The following is a 25,171-nucleotide window of genomic DNA, read 5'->3' as shown; positions in this document are numbered from 1 at the left end:
AAGTGCCAAAGTCAACAAAGCATCATGCCCTGAGAACATCAGTAATAACAAGCTCCTGGAGACCTGCTACTATAATCAACTAGCCCTGTCCTCTGTTCAACTGGTCCTTGGAGGAACACACAGTTCCAGCTCTGTGGAAGACCTCTGCCATCTGCCTTGTTCCAAAGTAGAGCAGACCCAGACTTCCCAATGACTTCCGACCTGTAGCTCTTACATCAGTGGTGATGAAGACCTTTGAATGACTGATACTTTTGTAACTACAAGAGACAATCCAGAACCTGGCAGATCAACTCCAGTTTGCCTATATGAAGAGTAGAAGTCTAGATGATGCTGCCCTTACATTGCTGCATCATGTACACTCCCATCTGGAAAAACTACAAGCACATGCTAGGCTTGTGTTTGTGGAATATATATAGTGCCTTTAACAGAATGTAACCACATATGTTGGGAATACAACTACTAAACATGAGTAAATCCTTAATTCATAGTGCAGATATTGAAATTCCACACACACACAGGGTTCTGTCAAAATACTTATGCAATGTACGTATTCTGTGATTCATTTCATTATTTTATTCTATGCTCTATTATACATAAATATCAAATATAAGTTCAACTCCAATCTGTTATACTTCATGTAATGTCATCATCAAACAAAAACCCTGTTTTCTTTGTGTGATGTGGGATGGATGATGCTGCGGAGGATCCACCGCTTCCCTCTCTTCTGCTGCTGGTGGTGAACCTCTATGGTGGATGGCTGCATGAGGACGCTTCCTTTGGTGTGGATGGGCATGTGCAGCGGGGTATACACGTTTAAGATTAGGAATACTTAATCTATAATAAAGTATTTAGTTAATGGGACACCACCCCAGTATTGGTTCAAAGGGACTGAGGGAACCTTATTGCATAATAGCCTTCGTCATAATCAGTCTAATTTTAAGTAGTGAATTCTATTTAAGTAGAGCAGATCAGATCACGTGAGGCATACGTGAGTATTATACACAATTATTTAAGAAAATGTAATAATTAATGAACAAATACCAGAGAAGTTATGGGTTACTTGAGTGTGAGTTGAACAGTATACAGTAGGTCCTAAATTATGATGAGAGCGGAATACACAAAGGTAGGTGAACGCGTGGGGAGGTAGAGAGAGATAGCTTCTTTAGAACAATGGTAGTGTATTTGGTAACTATCCTAACAAAAGTTAGGTAAATCATTTGCAAACTAAAATCAAACGTAACAAATTCAACCACAATATGCCAATGTTTACAAGTATGAAATATAGCAATCACAGTTACTTTGGTCAGCTTGAAGAAAGGTAGAGTCAATGGTTTCGTTATCGTCCAACGCAAATAGAACAAAGGAATCTTTCGTCAAAGTTCCGGGCGCTCAGTGAATGTGCAGGTTGAGAGGAATAAGTTAGAAATGACTCGTTCACTTCAGTTTGACTCCTACGAACAAGCGGGGGTGATTGTACGATGGGGTTTCACGTGGGGGTGATTGTACGATGGGGTTTCACGTGGAGGTGATTGTACGATGGGGTTTCACGTGGAGGTGATTGTACGATGGGGTTTCACGTGGGGGTGCTTGTATCTCAGTTCAGTTCTCTTAAATGTTCATGGATTGATTATACTTAAATACAAAATGCATATACAACATTTAACAGTACAACGTTCATAATTGGTTTAGTTAGTATGATACAATTATGTTGGTTATAAAATTGACCAACGTAACTACCTGAAGGCAAGTTATAATCAAACATCAATTAAACAACGTTCTAAGCGAATTAGAAAAGCACACATCAACTCCCGTCATTAAAATAGTGTCCATGAGCAATGTAGTCCTTGAGAATGTTTGTAAATCCAGAAGAGAAAGTTCTTCCTTATCCTTTGTCTTGATACAGAGAATACTGTGGGCTGTGAGGCCTCTGTTTCTGACCCCATGCTGGGCCATAAGCTTTGAAGCTTCCCCTGAAAGAAGAAAAAAAGAACGGAGGAAACCCCCTTTCTCCTTGTCACGGGCAGGTGAAAGGTGTGATGGTATGTGGTTTCTGTTGGCTCTGCTACACCTCTCTCCACCTCCTCTAAGAGCCCAGTCCCCCTCCCCCCTCCAGTTCTATTTAGTTCATCACATTCAGTAGAACTGAGATCAAAGACAGGATTGTTGTTTGTCAACAATGAAAACAAAACATTCTACACACACCAATATTTACAAACACTCTGGGATATGAATACCAATTGTATACAGTTCAATCTTCAATTACATCTAAGTGAGCACAGTGTGTGAGAGTGTGTGAGGGCTATTCTACCTGACACAGGGACAATGAGGAGTCATACTCAACCCTGAACCCAGGATAGAGGGGCTCAGTGAATGTGCTGTGGAATGTGTGCAGGTGGGTCAGTGTGTCAGAGGAGACCATGTAGAAGGACAGAGTGCCGGCCGGCCAGTCCAGATACACTCCTACTCTGTGAGAGCTGGAGGGGGGGACAGGTATGTCAGTTCCCTTATCATTGTGCCAGGCAGTGTATCTGTAATCACTACACTCCAGACACCAGGACTCGTTATTGTTTCCAAGCGAACAGTCCTCACCCCTTCCTCTCCTGCTGATTCCTTTATATGTCACTGCTATATAAGCCACTCCTCCACTCCACTCTGCCTCCCAGTAACAGCGCCCAGACAGACCCTCTCTACACAGCACCTGTGACCAGTAGTCAAATCTCTTGGGGTGATCAGGATACGGCTGCTTCTCTTTCCTCCTTGTAACCTTTCTGTTATCCTCAGACAGAGAGAGGCATCTGTTTGCTGTGTTTGGGTCCAGTGTGAGCTCACAGGCATCTGGTGGGGGAGACCAAGACACAATATATTACTTATCATCATCATTCATCTTGATTCCTTCTGCCCCCCCCCCTCTCTTGCTCCCTCGCTCTCGCTCTCTTTCTCTTTATCTCTTTTTCTGTTCTAACCTCTCTCCCTCTCTTCTTTTCATTCTCTCATTCTGTTCTCCCTCCCTAACATGCTACCTCTCTCCTCCAAATCCCTCCCTCCATCCTCCCTCATCTCTTTTCCCCTGATATGCCCCCATCCCTCCATCTTTCGAGGGAGGAGGGGAGGAGAGCAGAGGAGAAGGAGGATGGAAAGAGGGGAGGAGAGGGGAGGAAGAGAGCAGAGGAGGGGAGGAAGGGAGGAGAGGAGAGGGAGGAGGGGAAGGGGAGGAGGGGAGGGGAAGAGGGGAGGAGAGTAGGGGAAAAAGGAAGGAGAGGAAAGGGCAGTGGAGAGGGAAGGGAGCGAGGGGTGAGGGGGAGAGGAAACACACACCAGCTACTGGGAGGAAGAGAGGACAGAAGAACAGAGCAGGAGGAAAGGAGGAGAGGAGAGGAGGAGAGGCAGGAAGGGAAGAGGAGAGTTAGCTAGCTACCGTTTGGAGAAAAAAACTTGCTGCGGGGACTGTCGGAAATATTTAGAACTCACGCATCTAAATGTTAATCTTAAAAGAAAAAGAAACATTGTCTGAACATTTCTGATCCAGTCAGTAGCCTAACAGAAACAGTATGGCACTGAGAGCCATAGTGATCCTACTGTATGTGTATCACTGAGGGGCATCATATCTTTTGTGATGAACGCTGTTACTGCTTGAGTCATTTCGTACATGACTATGGAGTTAGGCTTTGAAACGTTTAGATCAGTGACCCTGTCGGGTGTTATTTGTCTTATTTGACACACTGGTGTTCAGCATTTTAGCTATGCATCGTACATGGCTTTGTGGTGTTTTTTAAGGCCGTATTAGGTTGTTGGTGTTGCCCTGTGAGGTAGCAACGTTAGCCAGGCAGGTTTTGCACCATACTTGACACTGCGCACCATCTTTTTTAAAGGCAAAATTGGCAAAGTGTCTGTAGTGTCAGGTTCTGTCGAGCCTGAGGCCATCGTACAGGTCAAGGTAAAGTGTAACGTGCACCAATGTAAAATCGCAGCCTGTGTGATTACAAAATCTTGTTTTGTCACATCGCGATATAATCTCAAATGCAATTAATCGTTCAGCCCTACTTCTCTCTTTTTATTTTCCCCCCTCATCCTTCTCTCTCTCAACTATCCATCCACAGGGTGGAAGAGAGGGGTGGAGAGGAGAAGGAGAGAAGAGTGGGGGAGGAGGTGAGGGGGGAGGAGAGAGACATGATATGTGGGGAGGGGAGAAGAGAGGGGTGGAGGACAGGAGAAGAGGGGAGGAGAAGGAGGAGGAGAGGGGATGAATGGAGGGGTGGAGGACAGGAGGAGAGGGGAAGAGAAGAAGGAGGAGAGGGGATGAATGGAGAGGTGGAGGAGCCAGGGGAGGGGAGTGGAGAAGAGAAGAGGAGAAGAGAGGGGTGGAGGACAGGAGGAGAGGGGAAGAGAAGAAGGAGGAGAGGGGATGAATGGAGGGCTGGAGGAGACAGGGAGGGGAGTGGAGAAGAGAAGAGGAGAAGAGAGGAGACGTGAGGGGAAGGGAGGGAGGAGGAGGAGAGGAGAGAGAAGGGAGGGGAATAGGGGAGGGGACATAGCACATAGACATACACACAGTATTGATGTGGATGATTGTGTTAAATTACTGCTTCTAAAAGTAGTGTTTACAGTGTGTGTGTGTGTCCATTTTTGACAGTGTCCAAGTCACTAATGGTATTGTCCCTTGTATGACCTTGTGTACTAGAACCAAGTAGCAGTCAATACTCACATTTCCAGGCCTTCACAAGGCCAGGTTTGAGCCAACATTTTCCACCATGATCCAAACTGTAGGGATAAGCAGAGGAATTATCGAAAATACACTTCACCTGTTGAGAAGTGACTAAGCAACTGACTGTCTAAGTAAACATGTTGTTTCTCTCTTATCATCAGAGGTGTATTAAAAGAGAGGCAATTGGTCATTCAGTTCATTTCAATGCAGCAGTGTTTCCCACAGCAGAGGTTTCCAGACAGCAATATCAGCGAGCCTTCAGCATTAGTACCATAGCTAAAAGTCTAGGAAAGTTGAGGCTACTTTTCGCTAGGTACCTACGAACATGTCTTAATCTGCTAGACAAGTGGGTTCCCCTTCGTTCTTTTGGTGAGCTGTCTCACAAGCCATACTTACCCATCGTCATGGAGCCGACCAGCTAAATTATAGTTATTTAGCAGTAATGTTGCTACCTGCATATATGCAGAAATTGCTTACAATATTTTCAGGCTTCAACCAGTGCTGCTCAAGCAGAAAGACAGGGTCAGGGAGAGAAAGAGAGAGATTCGTTAGGCATTGAAGAAAGAGTAGGAGAGGAAGACAGCATCCAACATGCTGCTGTGAGAGAGCCAGCTGAAGCTACAGGTGAGGTGGACAGACAGATGTAGAAACAGGCAGGTAAGAAAGCAGGTGTCAGGACAAGGGATCTCATTTCTAGTCTTTGGTTTCTGGCAGATAGGACTTGAATGGGATGTGAAATGTGTGGATTTGGGGAAGGTGTGAGTCATTTTTGATTCATATAATAAAGTTATGTGTAACTAATTATTTAAAAAATGAATTATTTGTCTGACAGTTGCTTCAGGATCAGCATCTGAGGGTTTAAAAACTGTGTTTTCATTAAACGCGCTTTCTGGAAAAGACCCCTGGAAATACATTTATGATTGTGGTTACAATCATAGTTGAACCAGATTGTAGATTGTAAAGTAAACATGCAGTTTTTAATTGTATCATCATGAAATGCAAGGCCTATTGACGTAGTTTGATATATGTTCAGTGTTGAGCAACATTACATAAAGAGGTATATAAAAAACAAACATGTCCTTACTTGAGTTTCTCCAGTCTGCAGTGTGGATCCTCCAGTCCAGCAGAGAGCAGCTTCAATACTTTTTCTCCTGGATGATTGTAGCTCAGGTCCAGTTCCCTCAGGTGGAAGGGGTTGGACCTCAGAGCTGAGGCCAGAGAAGCACAGCCTTCCTCTGTGACCAGACAGCCTGACAGCCTGTAGAAAGAGGATCAATATAGTGACAGAATCCACCTGGGCCTCCAGAGTGAGTCAGCACAGAGGGGTTCATTTGGCAGGTGCTGTCATAGCTGCTCCTCCCCCTCGTTAGACAGTGACCCACGTAATCTGATATCAGAAAAGTTGAAGATGTAACTCTTTATCCTGTATAAAAATGATACTGTGTTCAGCATTCCATTTGTGTAGAGAGGCCAACCCCCCAGATGAACTATAGGCAAGGTCCAGGCTTAGGTAAACAGGAAGATCCTTATCTTATCTGAGCATTTCATTTATATATTTGTACGATGGCCAGTCCGCTACTGCGGGGCTGTGCCGCAGTGGTGGATTTTCAAGTCAGCATTTTAAATTCTCGTGCTGTCAGGGGGTGCTGCAGCACCCTCAGCACCCGTAGTTCCCACGGCCATGGGTATTCCCTCTCCACTGAAATCCCAAACTCAGCCAGTGTCTTGGCTGAGAACGCTGCCTTTAACGTTCAGTGTCTTGACAGTTCAACTCATGCGTCCTCCTGGTCGTATGTCAGATTGTTTGCCATACTTACAGAGAATGGACAATCAAAAGGCTGATGGCTTTTTGATTTGCATGCATTAATTTAACTACTATTTTTAACTTGTTCAAATGTTGGCTAAAATATGCTATTTCTAATTGTTTTAAAATGTTCCTTGATTTCTGGAAATCATCTGTCTCGCGACCCCCCGGGAACCACTGTAATAGAACACAAACTTACGACCAGTGTGTGATTCAGTGCGTGGTGTGAGATTATCACTATAGTTGTGTCATGTTGAACATGAATACAGACCTCAGTGTCTCCAGCTTGCAGAGTGGATTCCCCAGTCCAGCAGAGAGCAGCTTCATGCCTGAATCCCCCAGGTTGTTGTTACTCAAGTCCAGCTGTGTCAGATCTGAGGAGGGGAGAGCTGAGGCCAGTGCTTGACAGCACCGTTCTGAGAGGTTACAATCATTCAGCCTGCATGACATAAGGAGAACACGAGACATCATCAGTCATGTTTTGTATTATAGAAACATATGATAATCAAACACTATCACAATATGTGCTGTTGTAATATTATATGAGAAAAAAAATCTAATGCCTTATACATACAGAGCAGTTTTTGAGTCTTTGACCACTAGTAGCAGCCTCAGAAGATCTTCCTCTGATCTGGAGTATTTCCTCAGGTCAAACACGTCCATCTTCTCTTCTGAAGTCAGCAACACAAAGACCAGAGCTGACCACTGTGTAGATGAGAGCCTCTTCTCACTTGAGAGACTTCCTGAGCTCAGGTAGTGTTGGATCTCCTCCACCAGAGAATGGTCGTTCAGTTCATTCAGACAGTGGAACAGATTCATGCATCTTTCTGGAGAGGGATTCTTTCTGATCTTCTCCTTGATGTACTTGACTGTTTGCTTATGACTCTGTGTGTTGCTGTTTGTCTGAGTCAGTAGGCCTCGTAAGTCAGTCTGGTTGGACTCCATTGAGAGGCCCAGGAGGAAGCGGAGGAAAAGGTCCAGGTGTCCATTCTTACTCTGCAAGGCCTTGTCCACAGCACTCTTGTAGAATTTGACTTCTGGTTTCTCTCTGAAAAGAGCCAACAGTTTGTTGGAAGCTGATGAAGTCAGCTTCCAGTTTCTCATCAGATTCTCATTGTTGTTGATGAATGAGATGAACACAAACACAGCAGCCAGAAACTCCTGAAAGCTCAGATGGACAAAGCAGAACACCTTCTTGTCCTGGAAGACTTTAGCATCCTCTCTGAAGATCTGTGTGAACACTCCTGAGTGCACTGAGGCATCACGGACATCAATGCCACACTCTGTCAGGTCTTTCTCATAGAAAATCAGGTTGCCTTTCTCCAGCTGGTGGAAGGCCAGTTTTCCCAGTGACAGAATACTCTGAATGCTCTCTTCATCCCAGTGTGGATCGGTCTCAGTTTTACCGGCATACTTCACCTTCTTCTGTTTGGTCTGTAACACCAGGAAGGTTGTGTACATCTCAGTCAGGGTCGTGGGCATCTTCTCTTTCTTCTCTGTTCTTAGCATGTGTTCAAGGACTGTAACAGAAATCCAAGAGAAGACAGGAATGTGGCACATGATGTAGAGAGTCCTTGATGCTTTGATGTGTGAGATGATTCTCCTGGCCAGGATCTCATCACTGCATCTCTTCATAACGTACTCATCCTTCTGTGGGTCATTGAACCCTCGTATCTCTGTCACCAGGTTAACACAATCTGAAGGGATCTGATTGGCTGCTGCTGGTCGAGTGGTGATCCAGATGAGAGCCGAGGGAAGCAGCTTTCCTCTGATCAGGTTGGTCAGCAGCACATCCACTGAGGTGGACTCTGTGACATCACACCAGCTCTTGTTCTTTTTGAAGGCTAAGGGCAGTCGACACTCATCCAGACCGTCAAAGACAAACAGAACGTTGTACTTGTTGTAGTTGGAGATCCCTGATTCTCTGGTTTCTGAGAAGAAGTGATGGACAAGTTTCATCAGACTGAACTCTTTTCCATCCAACAAATTCAGCTCTCGAAACGGCAGAGGAAAGATGAACTGGATTTCCTGATTGGCTAGTCCCTCAGCCCAATTCGTGATGAACTTCTGCACAGAGACAGTTTTTCCGATGCCAGCAACTCCTTTTGTCAGAACAATTCTGATAGGTGTGCCTCGTCCAGCTGAGGGTTTAAATATGTTGTTGCATGTGATGGCTGTTTCTGTTCTTGCTGACTTCCTGGATGCTGTCTCAATCTGTCTCACCTCATGTTCTGTATTGACCTCTCCATTCTCACCCTCTGTGATGTAGAGATCTGTGTAGATCTTATTGAGAAGAGTTGTGTTTCCTTGTTTAGCTATGCCCTCGAACACAGTTTCAAACTTCTTCCTTAGTTCAGATTTGAGTTTCTGTCGACAAATCTCGGCACGCTTGTCTAAACAAAAAACACATGTTAAGAGTGTGTTTTTGTTAAACTTAGTTTTGATTATTCACAGAGTATGAACTGACAATGTTTCCTCTATATTCAATTAAAAACATATTTCAAATCTATGATCATTTATCAGGTATATAATAATTAAACAGCTTTGTAACCCACACATAGTACAAGGTCATAGGAAGATCTACACAACATTGGGGTACTCTGAGTCTCATAACTTTCTTTATCTAACATTCATCATATACCATCAATCTGTCAACTCAGACTAAATATGGAGTCTCTTACTTTTCTCCAGAGTGTCAGCCAGCTCCTTCTGGTTCATGTTCCTCAGGACGTGCAGTGTGATCTTCAGAGCTCCCTCTCTGGCACTGCTCTCCTGCTTCTGATATTCAGGGTCCACCACTTCCTGGTCCTCCCTCTGACTCTCTAAGCCTTCTGGGAAATCTGAACTCAGAATCCTCTTCATCCTCTTCAGCTCTTCCTTCACAAACCTGATGACAGTCTCCTCCAGCACCTGAAACAGAGAGGGAAGATATCAGACGAACCAGGAACTATCTACACAGTAGAACAATATGAAAAAAAAGATTCTGAGTCTTGTTTGTACTTTAGATGAACACAAAACTCACAGTGAATATGGAGGACAAGTCCTCATGGTGACTCTGGTCTGACTCAGACTTCTCCTGTTGATCTCTGAGGACAAGAGATGACATAACTTAACCACATGAACCACATGTACAAGGGCTGATCATCTCCTGAAGAGTTTACCATCCATAAGCATGAGTGGTAAACTGAACTGTATCCAGTCATGCATACACACAGACACACTGTATAAGACTGATACCATCACTACCAAGTAAACCATCTTCTATACCACCACAAGGCACTATTCCTTTAATACATTCATCAAAGATTGGAGCACTGTCACCCCCAGGTAAACAAGTGTGTTGTGTTTCAACCAGACACTGAAGAATGACATCAGGGTCCACCTCACACAGGGCTGCATGTTTGCTAGCAGCCTGCTTTAGACACTGCAGCACTCCTCCACCCAGGAGTTGAAGACCTTCTGGTCTCAACCAGTCTAAGTGGGCTGAGCCCCGCCCGGTCTGTGCTCATACCAGGCCTGGTACCTGCAGGGCTGGACACTGACTCTCATGCTGTCTCTCTGTGTGTGGGTGTGTCTTTGTGTGTGTGTGTGTGTGTAGGTAGGTTATTGTTGTCAATATTTCACTGGAGCCGCACTGATCTCTCTTATTTGTATGTAAAGCTATTATAACAAAATGACATGTTTACAATAATTGTCAAGTCTTTTAAGGTGGAGAAGTAACTCACAGGCTTATGCTGGAGTTCACTCTAGTCTCAACTGAATTAGAGAGAGCAGCTTTGAATAATTTGTCTGCACTGACAAGGAATTACATAATTGTAGTACGGTCTGGCTTGCATAACTGCATTAGTTTCAGGGTAGTTTGTTTGTGTTGTGGTTGTGTCTCTGTGTTAATGTCAGGTAAAGTTCAACATTAAAGCAGCACAGTGGACTGGTAGGTTGTGGTCCTGTCTCTCACTGATCAAACACAACAAGGAGGTCAAACGCGTGGATGTGTCTGATGGTGGTCTAGTGGTTAAACCATAGATCCATAAAGAGAAGACCAACACCACATGTTAATGATATAATATTAATTATACCATGGTCTGGGTGAATGCTCGATTCTGATTGGCTGCAGGGGTGTCCATTATCCGCTGATATACGGACACCTACTTACATACTTGCAGCAAAACTGTCTGTCACCATTCTAAATGATTGTGCTTGTTACATAATATATGAGCCTGTACAAAGTGAATTAAATAAGTAACCATAACAACAGGGACGCAGTCACAGCCTCCATTTACAATTCTATTCTATATATGTGTTTTAGTAGTATCTACAGTCAGCATCTCTAACCCTGTGTTTTAGTAGGGATGTGATGAGGGATACTTTAGTATCTACAGTCAGCATCTCTAACCCTGTGTTTTAGTAGGGATGTGATGAGGGATACTTTAGTATCTACAGTCAGCATCTCTAACCCTGTGTTTTAGTAGGGATGTGATGAGGGATACTTTAGTATCTACAGTCAGCATCTCTAACCATGTGTTTTAGTAGGGATGTGATGAGGGGTACTTTAGTATCTACAGTCAGCATCTCTAACCCTGTGTTTTAGTAGGGATGTGATGAGGGATACTTTAGTATCTACAGTCAGCATCTCTAACCCTGTGTTTTAGTAGGGATGTGATGAGGGATACTTTAGTATCTACAGTCAGCATCTCTAACCCTGTGTTTTAGTAGGGATGTGATGAGGGATACTTTAGTATCTACAGTCAGCAGCTCTAACCCTGTGTTTTAGTAGAGATGTGATGAGGGGTACTTTAGTATCTACAGTCAGCAGCTCTAACTTAAGCAATAAGCCCCAAGAGGCCGTGGTTTACGCTGATTTTAGAACAGTTAAGGGGAGTTGTTAGGCACGACGCGAAGCGCCGAAAAACCCCTTACCTGTTCTAAAATCAGCGTAAACCACGGAGTCGCCGGGCTTATTGCTTTTCTAAAACTGTTACTACAAATATTTGATATGGTTTCATCAATAAAAATAATTAGAAACAAAATAGTTTAATAATAAACCGTCATTCTTCCGCTACTACAAAGTATAGTTCCTACATAATTTGTTGCCACGCAACAGCCAGATGGACATTTTTGCCCTCTTTTTCAATTTGAAATATTCGATGCGCAGTAATATGGAATGTTAAAGAATGTTATGAGGACAACCTGTGAGGTTATGCTGGACTTTACAACGGCATGAAACGCGATATAGCCAATCACAATCAAGGATGGGAACAACCAGTTTTAGAACCTGTGTTTTAGAAGGGATGTGATGAGGGATACTTTAGTATCTACAGTCAGCATCTCTAACCCTGTGTTTTAGTAGGGATGTGATGAGGGATACTTTAGTATCTACAGTCAGCATCTCTAACCCTGTGTTTTAGTAGGGATGTGATGAGGGGTACTTTAGTATCTACAGTCAGCATCTCTAACCCTGTGTTTTAGTAGGGATGTGATGAGGGATACTTTAGTATCTACAGTCAGCATCTCTAACCCTGTGTTTTAGTAGGGATGTGATGAGGGATACTGTAATATCTACTGACAGCAGCTCTAACCCTGTGTTTTAGTAGAGATCTGATGAGGGATACTTTAGTATCTACAGTCAGCAGCTCTAACCCTGTGTTTTAGTAGGGATGTGATGAGGGATACTTTAGTATCTACAGTCAGCATCTCTAACCCTGTGTTTTAGTAGGGATGTGATGAGGGGTACTTTAGTATCTACAGTCAGCAGCTCTAACCCTGTTTTAGTTTAACCAGCAGAGGTCAGTACATACCCTTTCTCAGTGGAAGGTCCTCCTCCATCACTGAACATGATAGGTCGATCCAGAGACTCGTCACTCTTCATGGACACACAGCTGGGTACAGGTGAGGCTGGTCTCTGCTGTCTAATCCTGTCAACAAACACAACAAAGTGTCTTACAAACATAAATCACTAAAGTAGACACCTCAGATATATAATACTGTCCAACATGTGCTGCTGTAGTCATTCATCAGTAGGGTCAGAACCAGGCTAAAATGTTGCTGTTCAACATGAATGAGAGTCAGACAGGCAGGTTTCCAGACCTGTTGTTACTCTATATCTCTCACTGTGAACCTTTACCACATGGTCTGTATGTCAGCCAGGCTGGCAGTCATCAGCTCTAACCCTGTGTTTTAGTAGGGATGTGATGAGGGGTACTTTAGTATCTACAGTCAGCATCTCTAACCCTGTGTTTTAGTAGAGATGTGGTGAGGGATACTTTAGTATCTACAGTCAGCATCTCTAACCCTGTGTTTTAGTAGAGATGTGATGAGGGATACTTTAGTATCTACAGTCAGCAGCTCTAACCCTGTGTTTTAGTAGAGATGTGATGAGGGGTACTTTAGTATCTACAGTCAGCATCTCTAACCCTGTGTTTTAGTAGGGATGTGATGAGGGGTACTTTAGTATCTACAGTCAGCATCTCTAACCCTGTGTTTTAGTAGGGATGTGATGAGGGATACTGTAATATCTACTGACAGCAGCTCTAACCCTGTTTTAGTTTAACCAGCAGAGGTCAGTACATACCCTTTCTCAGTGGAAGGTCCTCTGATTGTTGATTGTCAAACCAATATATTTGTCCTGTGTGTAAGAGCGAGATAGACAATCTGGCGTACAGCCCCCAATCAAGCAGAAGAGACATTTGTGAAGATTGACGACACAAAGTTAATCATCGAAGATTAAAAGTAGCTTAGTCCTAAATGGAGTTGTATGCCCCATAGCACATATTTTACCAAGACTACGGCAACAAAAGCCAAACGTTGCCACGTTATGTTGGGAATGGGATGCCGTTGCGACGGTTATTGTTGGAGCAACAAGTTGCCTAAATAGCCTGTAGCCTATGCCATGTTTATGTACATGTTAGCTTTACATGTAGAAAAGAAAATCTCAGAGAAGGTGAAAGGCTTGGTGACTGGCGTGGAGAAATGCGCGTTTAGTGTGAACAGCATCGCGCCATTCTTAGTATATTGTGGCGCTCCAGGGCGCTTCGCAGCCAGTGTGTCCCAGGCGTTAGCTAGATTGAATCTATGGCTCTGGATTGATTGCAATGTCTGAACATCAGTTTCCACGCCTACTGGCCTCCTCTCATTATCATATTGGGAACAATGAATGAATGAATAAATAAATGAATACATAAAAGAATACATAAATGAATAAATAAATGAATATATAAATGAATGAATGAATGAATAAATAAATAAATACGTCAATAAATCAATACATAAATGAATACAAAATAAATAAATACATAAATGTAAAATATATGTAACTATTGATTGACAATTGTGCATTAATTAATATATATATTTGTTTATTTCTGTCTAAATGCATGGATGTGGACATTTATTTATTCATTCATTCATTTGTAAATATGGCAGGTTTGGTCCTCCATACATATTAAGTGACATGGATTGAACCTCAGTCAGAGTCACATGTTGACACTGTGTCAGGTGTTACCCTCTGTCCTTGTACACATGCTGCCTGTGTTGTTTCAGGGAGGATCTGTACAGCAGGTTTCAGGACAGTGTCTCCTCTTTTAAAACAGTTTAATGTCCACTGCTGTAACACACCACATTTATAAACTAATGATGCTTCTAATTCAATGAGTGTTTCTGGTATGTCACCGTCCCCCCATGTTGTTCTACATTCAGTACGACCCTGTTCACCACACTGAAACCCACCTGTGGTGTCTTGTGTCGTCGTCTTGTCTCAGGGACTCTGGTGGTCTCTGGTCTGGGGGGGTCAGCAGGGTCCAGTGGGAACCTGCTGGGAAGTTCCCTGACACACCAGGGGTGGACGTAGAAGGGCTTGGTCCTCACATCCTTGCAGACGAGCCACCAGTCATCGCTGGTCTACTCCAGGAGGAGGTAATGTTCACTAGGTTTGATGGAGATGATGCTGCCAGTTCTGTCGGTGTACTGATACGCAAACTCCACCACAACCACACCTTTGCTGCGCCTCTCAAAGCTCATTGACCCTGGGGCCACGCCCACTCCAAGGGAGGGGGGTTGACCTACAGGTGCAGGCTGGGAAGGGTGAGGGGCGTGGTTCAGACTCGAGCAGTCTTCCTAGGGAGGGAAAAGAAAACATTACTTAACTGTACATATTAAAACACACTAACACACAGGCATGTAGACACTATCACAGGCACCGTGAAAGACATGTTGAGGATAAAGGTGTTCAGCAGCTTAAGTCTAATGAGACATGCTGAGGATAAAGGTGTTCAGCAGCTTTAGTCTAATGAGACATGTTGAGGATAAAGGTGTTCAGCAGTTTTAGTCTAATGAGACATGCTGAGGGTAAAGGTGTTCAGCAGCTTATGTAATGCCCAAGCAGCTCCTCAGCCTGAAGGCCCTGATGGATCTTGGTGGTACACGGGTCCTTCTGGTTATTCCATTCCATGAACTTCATTTTAATATCCAAAACTAACTAGTTTTTTTATGTTCTCAAACCTGGCTCAATATAAATACTTTTTTCACAGAGGAATTTTTGCTAAATACCAATTTACAAAACAAACGCAAAAGCATTACATTACATTTACATTTATTCATTTAGCAGACACTTTTATCCAAAGCGACTTCCAAGAGAGAGCTTTACAAAGTGCATAGGTCACTGATAAAAACAACAAGATAAGGCCCCAAAGCATTGCGGGTAGCCAAAACAAGAAGTACACATTGTGAACAACCAAAAAATAAGTGCTAAAGGGAGGAAACCATAAGAGCACGTAGTTAAACAAGTTACAATTAAACAACATGAAACTCTAAGTGCAAGTGTACCTGTAGGAAAGCAATAAAAATAGGATTAACTAAAATAGAAAACAGTTTAAATCAGCTACCACTAACAAACAAGAGCAACAGTCTAAGCAAGAGTCATTGTGATCCTTGAGGAAACCAGCGTTGGGTTCAGCAAACCATTCCTAAGTACCATTGTACTCCCGGAACAAGCACCCCATTTATTTGCTTACGTCAAAGACGACACAGACCAATTATTAGTAACACAGCGAGACACTCTGCTGTGCCGCTTCAACAAGGCATCGACTAAAGTTATACTGTAATAGTGTTTTGCTCACTTGGAATCGGGATTTGATTATTTTAACATGACTAGGAATTATGATAAAACACAGTTTCCTAGACATGGATTGTGCCTAGTCCTATCCTACATATGTTCTTAATGGAAATGTCTATAGAATTTTTATTTCAGTTTAGGACCAGGCATAATACATGACTGGGAAACTGTATTGTAGAGTTCCATCACTAGGAAACTGCAGATAGGGCTAGGACCAAGAATGTACCTTAAGAAAGAGAACTGTATGTCCACTAGAGTCTAGACTGTCCTAAATCATGTAACTAATATTACTGATGCCTTTAATCCTGTTTTACTGGATTAATACAACTTCATCAACCCAGCATTTGGTTAACTATGTAATGAATGAGGAAACACAGGTAGGCAGCACCTGCAGTTATGGATCCCATGACAAAGTACTGGGTACCTGATTACTTTGGGATTTGAAATCCGCTGCCAGTGCTAGAACAAAGAGTTTACCTGTTAGGCCCTCTGCAACAAAAACTGTATAAGCTAAACTCAAAGGTGACATGACATGAAAACTTCATTTTATGAGGTTATTTAACATCAATATGAGTTCCCCTAGCCTGCCTTTGGTCCCCCAGTGGCTAGAAATTTCGATAGGTCTAAACAAAGCCCTGCGTGTTCTTCTCCGCCTTTGACAAAATGAAGGCTCAAACGCTCTGTTTGAAAATCTCCTCCAAGTGACGTAGATGCGAGAAAGGTTACCTCCCCTCTCTCTGCTTTACCCGCCCAGATCATCTGGCCCGCCCATGACAAACTGAGCTACACCGTGCAAGGGCAAGTGCGATATCGGTTTTTCCTGGAGAGACATCATGGCGAGCAAACAAACGAAGCACAACAGTTGCTCAGTGCTTGGATGTACAAATGCAAGCACAAATCTTTATTTAATTCCTTCATCCAAGCCTCTGCACAACCAATATCTCAATTTTATTTTCGCTGGAAATGCGCCGACACAACTTCCTAAAGTTTTGCATGTCTGCGCCAAACATTTCGGCCACTACTGTTTTCTCAACTTGAGCCAATACAAAACTGGCCCTCCACCTCTGGATCATTACTAAATCTCCTTGGTCAAGCTACAAACCTTGGACAAGTAAGTTAACTAAAGATATATCATTTTGTTGCTATACTGTATATGGTTACCTAGCTTGCTACCCTTAGAATGTGGCTGTAACATTAGCTCTGCAGCTAACAGCTGAGTTACTGTTGCTAACGTAAAGATAAATGGCATCAAGTGTGTGTGTGAATACAAACGTTGTTGTACACTTCTTTGTTATTTCGATAACCGTTATGCTGTTGGTGTTATGGCGTGCGCGATATCTGCCTTTCCCCTCATTGAAATTATGATGAGTGTGCACCTCTGCAAACCAGGGTGATCAGATGAGAATGGGCAAATTCGAAGCATTTTACAGCAACGGGGCTACGAGCCAGTTGAGTTACTGTTGCTAACGTAAAGATAAATGGCATCAAGTGTGTGTGTGAATACAAACGCTGTAACGCGAGTGTTGTACACTTCTTTGTTATTTGGATAACCGTTCTGCTGTTGGTGTTATGGCTCGCTATATCCGCCTTTCCCCTCAGTGAAATGACTGAGTGTGCACCTCTGCAAACCAGGCTGATCAGATGAGAATGGCTAAATTCGAGGCATCTTACAGCAACGGGGACTACGAGCCATTGCGATACATCCTGTAAACATAAGCGCATGTTGTTGCCGCCCCTCTCCTCCTCATTAGCATTTAAAGCTACAGACACAGAAACAGCGCGTTCTGAGGAAAGCTGATTGTGGGACTACTTGTAGTGACTATAATTCTGCACCATGGCTGAATTTCGGGAAAGAGACTTCAGATATAGTATTAGGGGACCACTAAGGCCTATATAAAAGCATCCAAAAACAGCATTTCATGTCACCGTTAACCCTACACTGACAGTGCTAGCTAGTTCAATCTAATTGATATTTTCATTTCCACCTTAATCATAATAACATTTTGTATTTATCAATAATTCTTCAAGAAAATCTAATTTTCTTGTCACTCAGCACCCTCCCTCTCTCTATCTCCACTGTAGAGTTTAGTTTGATTCTCATCTATCTGGTTTGACCCATTTCTACATTCCAGTCCTGTGCTGCTAAAGGGCTCTGTAGAAACCATGTCATGGATGAGGAAATGTAGTTTCACTTGACGCTCCCAGTAGGAATGATGGGTGTTGGGTGGAGTTGTGAGTCTCATGACTTATAAGAATGATGGGTAAATACGACCTGATCTAAACACATGATTTAAAAACCTCTGCCAGTCTGATGTACAATCACCTCTAATCATTCCAGAAACATGACTTCATCCTGTCACATGATCATCACTGTACTGTGTTCTGTACTGTAAGTCTGGATGTTTGTCTTCCCTCACCTGCAGCCTACATCACCTGCCCTGCCAGAACCCTCCTCTCTCTGCCCTGTCTCTGATCACCTGCCCTGCCAGAACCCTCCTCTCCCTGCCCTGTCTCTGATCACCTGCCCTGCCAGAACCCTCCTCTCTCTGCCCTGTCTCTGATCACCTGCCCTGCCAGAACCCTCCTCTCTCTGCCCTGTCTCTGATCACCTGCACTGCCAGAACCCTCCTCTCTCTGTCCTGTCTCTGATCACCTGCCCTGCCAGAACCCTCCTCTCCCTGCCCTGTCTCTGATCACCTGCCCTCCCAGAACCCTCCTCTCCCTGCCCTGTCTCTGATCACCTGCCCTGCCAGAACCCTCCTCTCCCTGCCCTGTCTCTGATCACCTGCCCTGCCAGAACCCTCCTCTCTCTGCCCTGTCTCTGACCACCTGCCCTGCCAGAACCCTCCTCTCTCTGTCCTGTCTCTGATCACCTGCCCTGCCAGAACCCTCCTCTCTCTGCCCTGTCTCTGATTACCTGCCCTGCCAGAACCCTCGTCTCTCTGCCCTGTCTCTGACCACCTGCCCTGCCAGAACCCTCCTCTCTCTGTCCTGTCTCTGATCAGGGTCTTTCTCATGCTCAGGAAACTCTTGCACAGTGCAAATGAAACATTCACCAATGCACAATTGAACACATGGAACAGGTTTATACTAGAGGGTGTATTGAATGAAAGTTTATGTCATCATATGTCATCACCGGCTAGCCATCTCTTTGACCCACAATCAAAAGCTGTTAGCACTAGCTCCCCAGTCTAGAGGACCAAAGCACTCTAAATATGATAAATACATTTGATATGTTCATTTAAACCCTTAATCACACGTGCACAGTTTCTTGTTAAAGGTCATATCCTGTCTCCTTTCTTGAACACTGTTTACTGATAACACAGCACATCCTCGTCCTGTCAATCAGCACAGGTGAGTGGTCCTCAACCACTGACTGTTTAGACAGTGTTGCTAACACACAATAGCATTTGATCACATTTACACACGTGATATGTTGAATGGTGATGAAGAAAGTGTTTTGTCCATCTCTTCATAAACGGAGTGACTAAGTTCAGTTGAGTTCTGGATTTATCAAGTATTTATCAATCTGCAGATTGGGAGAGAAAACCAGACCTCTGACAATAAATGACAACACAACACCAGGCTTAGGTCTCAATCATGTCTCTCTCCGCTCTGAAGGCCGGAGGACCATCTTTTATAGGGCACAGGAATGTAAACATAGATAGTGACAGTCAGGCAGTAATGACGTTACAACAGTCTCAGAGAAAGAGATTCACAGCTCCCAACACATGACCACTCAAACTACAGAGTTCATAGTTGGAGCTCTCCTTGTAGTCATGACAAGGACCATTTAGCCAGTACTTTATCCTGATCTCAAACATCTATTAACCCTGACACATAGACACAATCTACTCTTATTAATAGCAAGCTTACATGAGAACATACTAACTAGTATCCAATGAATAGTTCTCTTGATTAGTGAATAATGTAAGCACACAGGAAATCTAAATTTCTTCCACAATGGACATTAAATAATGGTATATTTTACAGCCTAGGATCTATGCTGTTAAACAAACACATGTCCAGTATTTAAAAGGATAAGACATCAGACCAGTATAGGGATGCTGATTTACTTAATCATAACCTATCCTGGACTGACAGTAAATCCTTCACCCTCCAACATGAATAAACACCTTCTACTGACCTTTATAAAACTCTGGTTTCACCATCAGCCTCCTCTCTGTCCTCCAGCAGGTTCTGTGTGTGTCTGACAGTAATGCTGACAGTCTGATCACCTGGAGTGCTGCCTTGTACTCATCTGATCCCAACATTAAAGACTCCTCTTACTGCTGTTGTTATTGGTACTGTTCATGAATAACAGTACATATTTAAAAGTGTCACACCCACATACACACACACACTTATGCTTGGACCAGTTGATCCTGTTTGGAGTCTTATTGTATTACTGGAACTTTCTTATGTAAGGGTGCATGCATGCCATATCAGGATGGGAGAATGGCAGAGGTTTGAAGGAGAGAGGGGGAGGAGTAGAGGAGGTAAAGGAGACAGGGGGTGAGGAGGAGAGAGGGGGAGGATTTGATCCTGGTTAAGATGTGTTGACTCACACTTGATATCTAGTTTCATAACCAGTCTTGACAGGAAGGAGAGAGAGATAGAGAAAAAGATAGAGAATGTACCCTGTGTATATGTGCAAATGTGTTTGTATCAGTGTACTGTATGTGTAAATATACTGTATGTAAGTGTGAGTGGAGGAGAATGTAGTACACCACTGTGTGGTGGTTGTGTGTGTGTTTGTTTGTGTGTATGTGTTGACTTGCATATGTGTAAATCAAATCAAAATGTATTGGTAAAGCCCGTTTTACAAGCATTGTCACAAAGGGCTTCACATACACCCATAGAACTGCCCCCCAACCAACCTAAACCCTCAAGGAAGACAAGGAAAAACTCCCAGAAAAACTAACTAGAGGAGGAAAAATTGAAGAAACCTTGGGAGGAGCAATTCAGAGAGGGATCCCCTCCTCCAGAGACGGTTGGTGAAAGGGAGGAGCAGAACACAGGCTTAACATAGCAGGGAAGTGTCAATGGGTGTTGAAACATAAAAATCCAGTGTTCAACTTGGGTCAGTTGGTAAATGTCAGTTTAAGCAGAGGTAGCCACAGGGCTGGGGGACTGTGATCAGCGCAGCATCACAGGCAGTGCAGCATCACAGGCAGTGCAGCATCACAGGCAGGTGAACTGACAGGAAGGGACCAGGAACTCGCTGTTGTCCGTCAAGGAGACTGGTGTCCACTTGGCGACTAGATCCAGCATTGTCAGACTGTCACAGATCGATGTCCACTAGCAACAGGTCCAGCGTTGGCAGACCGACGACCAAGCAGGTGCTGACAGCTCAAACCCCCCACACCACAGGGGAGGTGTGGAAGGAGGACAGAGAGAGGAGAGCAGGAATTAGAGAATGCCAGGAGAAACTAACAGTTACAGTTCTATTACTGTAAGAACGAGGTACCCACCGGTCAGGTGTGGACTAGTGCAGCAGGTTAGGGTGTTAGGGTTAGGAGACCGAAAAGGGATTTCATGTTCCAGCCCCCCTCGGTTGGAACAGGAAATCTGTTCCAGGGGAGAGAAACTCTAAAACACGAATAAGAAGCCCCGCCCCCTGTCGTCTCCAACTAGCAACAGAAACAACAACAGGAACAATATACAGTAACAGGTTTACTTTATTTGTCAATTCAAGTTATATGATACCTACGCAGACAAACACACACTTCAGGTTTGCATTAAAAATACACAAACACACACTTTAGCAGTCGTAGAACTGACTAAACAGAAAGGTTTTTAACCTAACTTTGAATGTTGAAACGGTATCAGCCTCCTTAATTGAGACAGGTAATTTGTTCCAGAGAAGAGGTGCTATATGAGAATGCCCTGCCTCCAGCAGTTTTTTAATGATGATAGGGTGCAGAAATACCAGAGCGGTATGGTGGTGCTAATCCATGGAGAGATTTGTAGGTTAGTAGTAGGACTTCAGTGGAAATAAGCTCTGGCTGTTATGTTATATGATGTTTCTGGTTCTGGTCAGTAGTCTAGCAGCAGCATCTTGAACCAGTTGTACATTTGTATGTAGGTTCTTGGGAGGCCAGAGAATAATACATTGCAGTAATCCATTTGGGATGTAACAAATGCATGTATTAGTTTTTCAGCATCATCCTTTGAGAGGAAATGTCTTTTTTTTAGCTATGTTACGTAGATGGAAAAATGCTATTTTGGTAATATGCTTTCAGTTTTTCACAATTGCTAAAACACTAAACCCCATTCTCTGAATCAAATGTTCAGTGGCCTAAACCCTTTTGTCGAATCAGACACTCTTTTGGTAAAACTCCAAACACATTCTAATTCTGACGTCTATCAGTCTGTCAGCCTCTGTTCTGTAGACACTATGCCAGGAATGAGGAAATGCAGTTGTTGTGAACATCCCGTCCTGTAACAGATGACAGAGCTAACCTGACCGGTTCAGGTACCAGAGAGGTTGTTTCATCTGAGAACATTTGAGACACAGTTAACCCAGAGATGGACACATGGTGAGACTGAGGGGGGTCACACTGTCTGTAGGGCTCCTTACAGCAGGTGTGGAGAGACTAAAGGACACAGACAAAGAGAGGAAGAGAGGAAGAGAGAAAAGGGGGAGGAAGACAGAGTAATGAAGCTTAGCACCAGTTCAGTTAGACAGGACTGAACTCTGCCAGTCAGGCCACACACGTTATGTCTCACCGCTCACTCCTCCCGCTACGCACGCTCTCTCTCCTCTCATCAGTTAGCACAGAGCCATGCCTCATGATGATGCCGTGCCTTTAAATACGTTTCCTTCCCTGTTTAGTTTGTTCATGCTACCACTGTGAGTAACCCTTCACCTCCCTGTTTAGTCTGTCCATGCTACCACTGTGAGAAACCCTTCACCTCCCTGAGAGGTAGAGAGGGGTGGAGAGAGAGAGGTAGAGAGGGTCCGTGACATTCATTGGGAGCTTCTGCAGAAAGTAGAAGGACTTGGACTTGCTTCATTTATAAATGATTAAATGTTTACAATGTCATTCTCTTTTCTTTTTGTAACTGATGGAATATATTACTGATATATAAAACTGATATGAATCTCTTCTTCTACAGGCCTCCACTCCTCAGCTGTACACAACATTCCTGCTGTCTGATGTCTGTCAGCCTCTGTTCTGGAAAAACCAAGTTCATGTATGAGGAAATGCAGTTGTTTTGAACTTGACGCTGCCAGCAGAAATGATGGGTGTTGCCAAGATTTATAGGTCCCATGAAATATACAGTAGTAGGGTAAATATAAGGAGGTGAGGGAAGGAGGGGAGATGGGGGAGGGGAGGAGGGGAGATATAAGAGGTGAGGAGAGGAGGTGAGGAGGGGAGATATTTCCCATCCATTTTATCTTTTGGCATCAGCTTAATCTTGCTAACTCCCTCCACAACAATAAATGATGGTTCCATGGCCACTCCGGGCCTAAACCCATGTGTTCAAACAAAACAAAACCGTGCATCTTTTAAAAAGTAAAAGTATAAAAAGCAAATGAAAATTCAAAGTACAGTCATTGTGTCCTACATGCAGTGGACTACAAGTATAAAACAGCAGACAATACTCAAGTACTTATTATAATTAAAAACGGCGACCATCAGTAAACGTTATGAGGGAGGGAGGAGAGAAAGAGGGAGGAAGAGAAAGAAAAAAAGAGGGAGGGAAGGAAGGAAGGAGGGAGACAGGTTTTTTCTTTTGTTTCTTTTCAGTGTAGTGGGGTGAACACAGACACACACAAACAGGAGGCTCAGACAAGTGGTTCACAATGCAGACATGTCCTAGTGCTGCCCTCTAGTGGTGCTACAGGACACTTGTCTCATTTAAACCAATTGTAAAATAATTTAAGTCTTTAGGTGCTCCAGTTGTCGCAATACAACGGTGGGTCACAATGACCCGAAGGCAGCACAAGGGTTAATGCAGTTAGCCTGCGCGTAGGGTAGGCTATACCTACGACAAGTCGAAAACTAACAGCCTACTGATCCAGAATATCAGCTGTCCTGAAACCGGACCAAAGGTTCTCATATGTATAACCTATAAAAGACAAATACTAAAACCTCTATGTATCAAAGGAAATAAATGAAAAAAGAATCATCCCCCACCTACCATTGACCATTCTGTTTTCAGACCTGTCAAACCTGTAAATAGACATGTATTGGCATTAAAAGACTGGTGTATAGCCTAGATTAAACTTGTTATACATAATGATCACAGTAACAAACCAGCATCACTGTATTGCTTTATAAATGGCCAGACTGTAATATACAGGGCGGGAACCACTTTCCCTGTGTTCTCAGTGTTGTCCGCGCGCTCCCGCGAGGGGGTGCTTTTCAGGGCGGGGGTGCATCTGGGGGCACAACACCGGTGGGACTGATCGGTGTTGAATTTAATGGTTTTCTTGGATATAATTCTAAACATAACCTTATGTAAATCCATGGTTATTGACCTAAGACAAAGCTATACTCTTTACTTTCTAGCGGTATACAAGTATACTACTTGCTCTTGTTCCAACAAACTAACGACCGATTCACTAAATCATTTTTATGAATCATATCAAAATGGATTTGACTGAAAATAGACAATGTAAAACATAAAGTCTCATGGCCATTGCTGATAGTGTACGTGCGTATGTGTGGTGAGACTGATATGTAGTTCACGTATGATATACATGATATGTAGACATTTTTCACAACATTTCATTTCGTGTCGTTTGATTCAAGACGATGCAGCAAGGCACAGACTCGACGTTAGCTGAAGACATCTGAACCACTGATACTCCGAACCCCGAACTTGAAAGTCTGTAACAATCGCTTTGACAGGTATCGCGAGAATCCCCGAGAACGTAGCAACAAGACAACAAAAATAAATTTGTGGACAACAAGCAAGAGTGCATGATGGCGGCGTCGCTGCTACGCCGGGACAAGAAAGCTACTGCTGCCCATTTAAAGGCAGACCTTAATCGGACTGACAATAGCTCTGGTGTCCGACAGCTTCAGGAGCTACTTGATTGTGTTCTTAATCCTGAAAAACCAGCGGCCGACACAGAGGCTCTGGACTGGTGTAAATGTCTAATAGCAGGAGGAGAAGGGTTTGAAGAGTTCTGCAAAACGGTCCGGTCCTATGACAACGCCACTCTCTGTGGCTTGGTTTGGACAGCCAATTTTGTGGCATATCGCTGTCGGACCTGTGGCATATCACCGTGCATGTCACTCTGCGCTGAATGCTTTAACAACGGTGATCATACGGGCCATGATTTCAATATGTTCAGAAGCCAGGCTGGTGGGGCCTGTGACTGTGGAGACAGTAATGTCATGCGAGAAAGTGGGTAAGTCCTCAGTGCTAGCTAGCTAGGCTGCTAGCTAAGCTAACTTACCTAATAACAATACAACAAGCTAAGTAATGAGCCACAAACTTTTTGCAGCTTTCTTGTAACGTAAGTTGGCATAGATGGGAGCGTGTGTCAATCTGTTTAGGTAACGTGTGAGTTATGTACAGTCCCTGAAACAGTACCGTT

The 25,171-nt window shown here is 43.6% G+C and overlaps 2 protein-coding genes across 5 annotated transcripts in view; one reads left to right on the top strand and one right to left on the bottom strand.

Annotated features, from left to right (window-relative positions):
• Positions 1-583: 583 nt before the first annotated feature.
• Positions 584-14,710, bottom strand: LOC146235089 (NACHT, LRR and PYD domains-containing protein 3-like). The gene is made up of 11 exons (XM_084689367.1): positions 14,699-14,710; positions 14,426-14,615; positions 14,229-14,325; positions 12,302-12,418; positions 9,529-9,592; positions 9,188-9,416; positions 7,081-8,899; positions 6,778-6,945; positions 5,787-5,960; positions 4,703-4,758; positions 584-2,835 (listed from the first exon to the last, which is right to left on the bottom strand). The coding sequence occupies exons 1-11, from the start codon at positions 14,708-14,710 to the stop codon at positions 2,300-2,302; spliced, it is 3,462 nt and encodes a 1,153-aa protein (XP_084545493.1). The 3' UTR covers positions 584-2,299.
• A 9,790-nt stretch (positions 14,711-24,500) lies between these two features.
• ubr3 (ubiquitin protein ligase E3 component n-recognin 3) overlaps positions 24,501-25,171 on the top strand; it is a 41,389-nt gene continuing 40,718 nt past the window's right edge. For 3 of the 4 annotated variants that reach the window (XM_084688432.1, XM_084688431.1, XM_084688430.1), the window contains exon 1: positions 24,502-24,982. In XM_084688432.1, coding sequence (XP_084544558.1) covers positions 24,549-24,982 — 434 coding nt within the window. In that variant the 5' untranslated portion in view covers positions 24,502-24,548. Of the gene's footprint in view, positions 24,983-25,171 lie in introns of all 4 variants that reach the window. The other variant, XM_084688429.1, reaches the window with a different exon arrangement.

Source organism: Hypomesus nipponensis, chromosome 23, assembly GCF_054491055.1.
Source record: "Hypomesus nipponensis isolate SF chromosome 23, ASM5449105v1, whole genome shotgun sequence".
In the NCBI taxonomy this organism is placed as follows: Eukaryota; Metazoa; Chordata; class Actinopteri; order Osmeriformes; family Osmeridae; genus Hypomesus; species Hypomesus nipponensis.
Note: the sequence above shows the minus strand (reverse complement) of the source record. Positions and strands in the feature narration are given on the sequence as shown.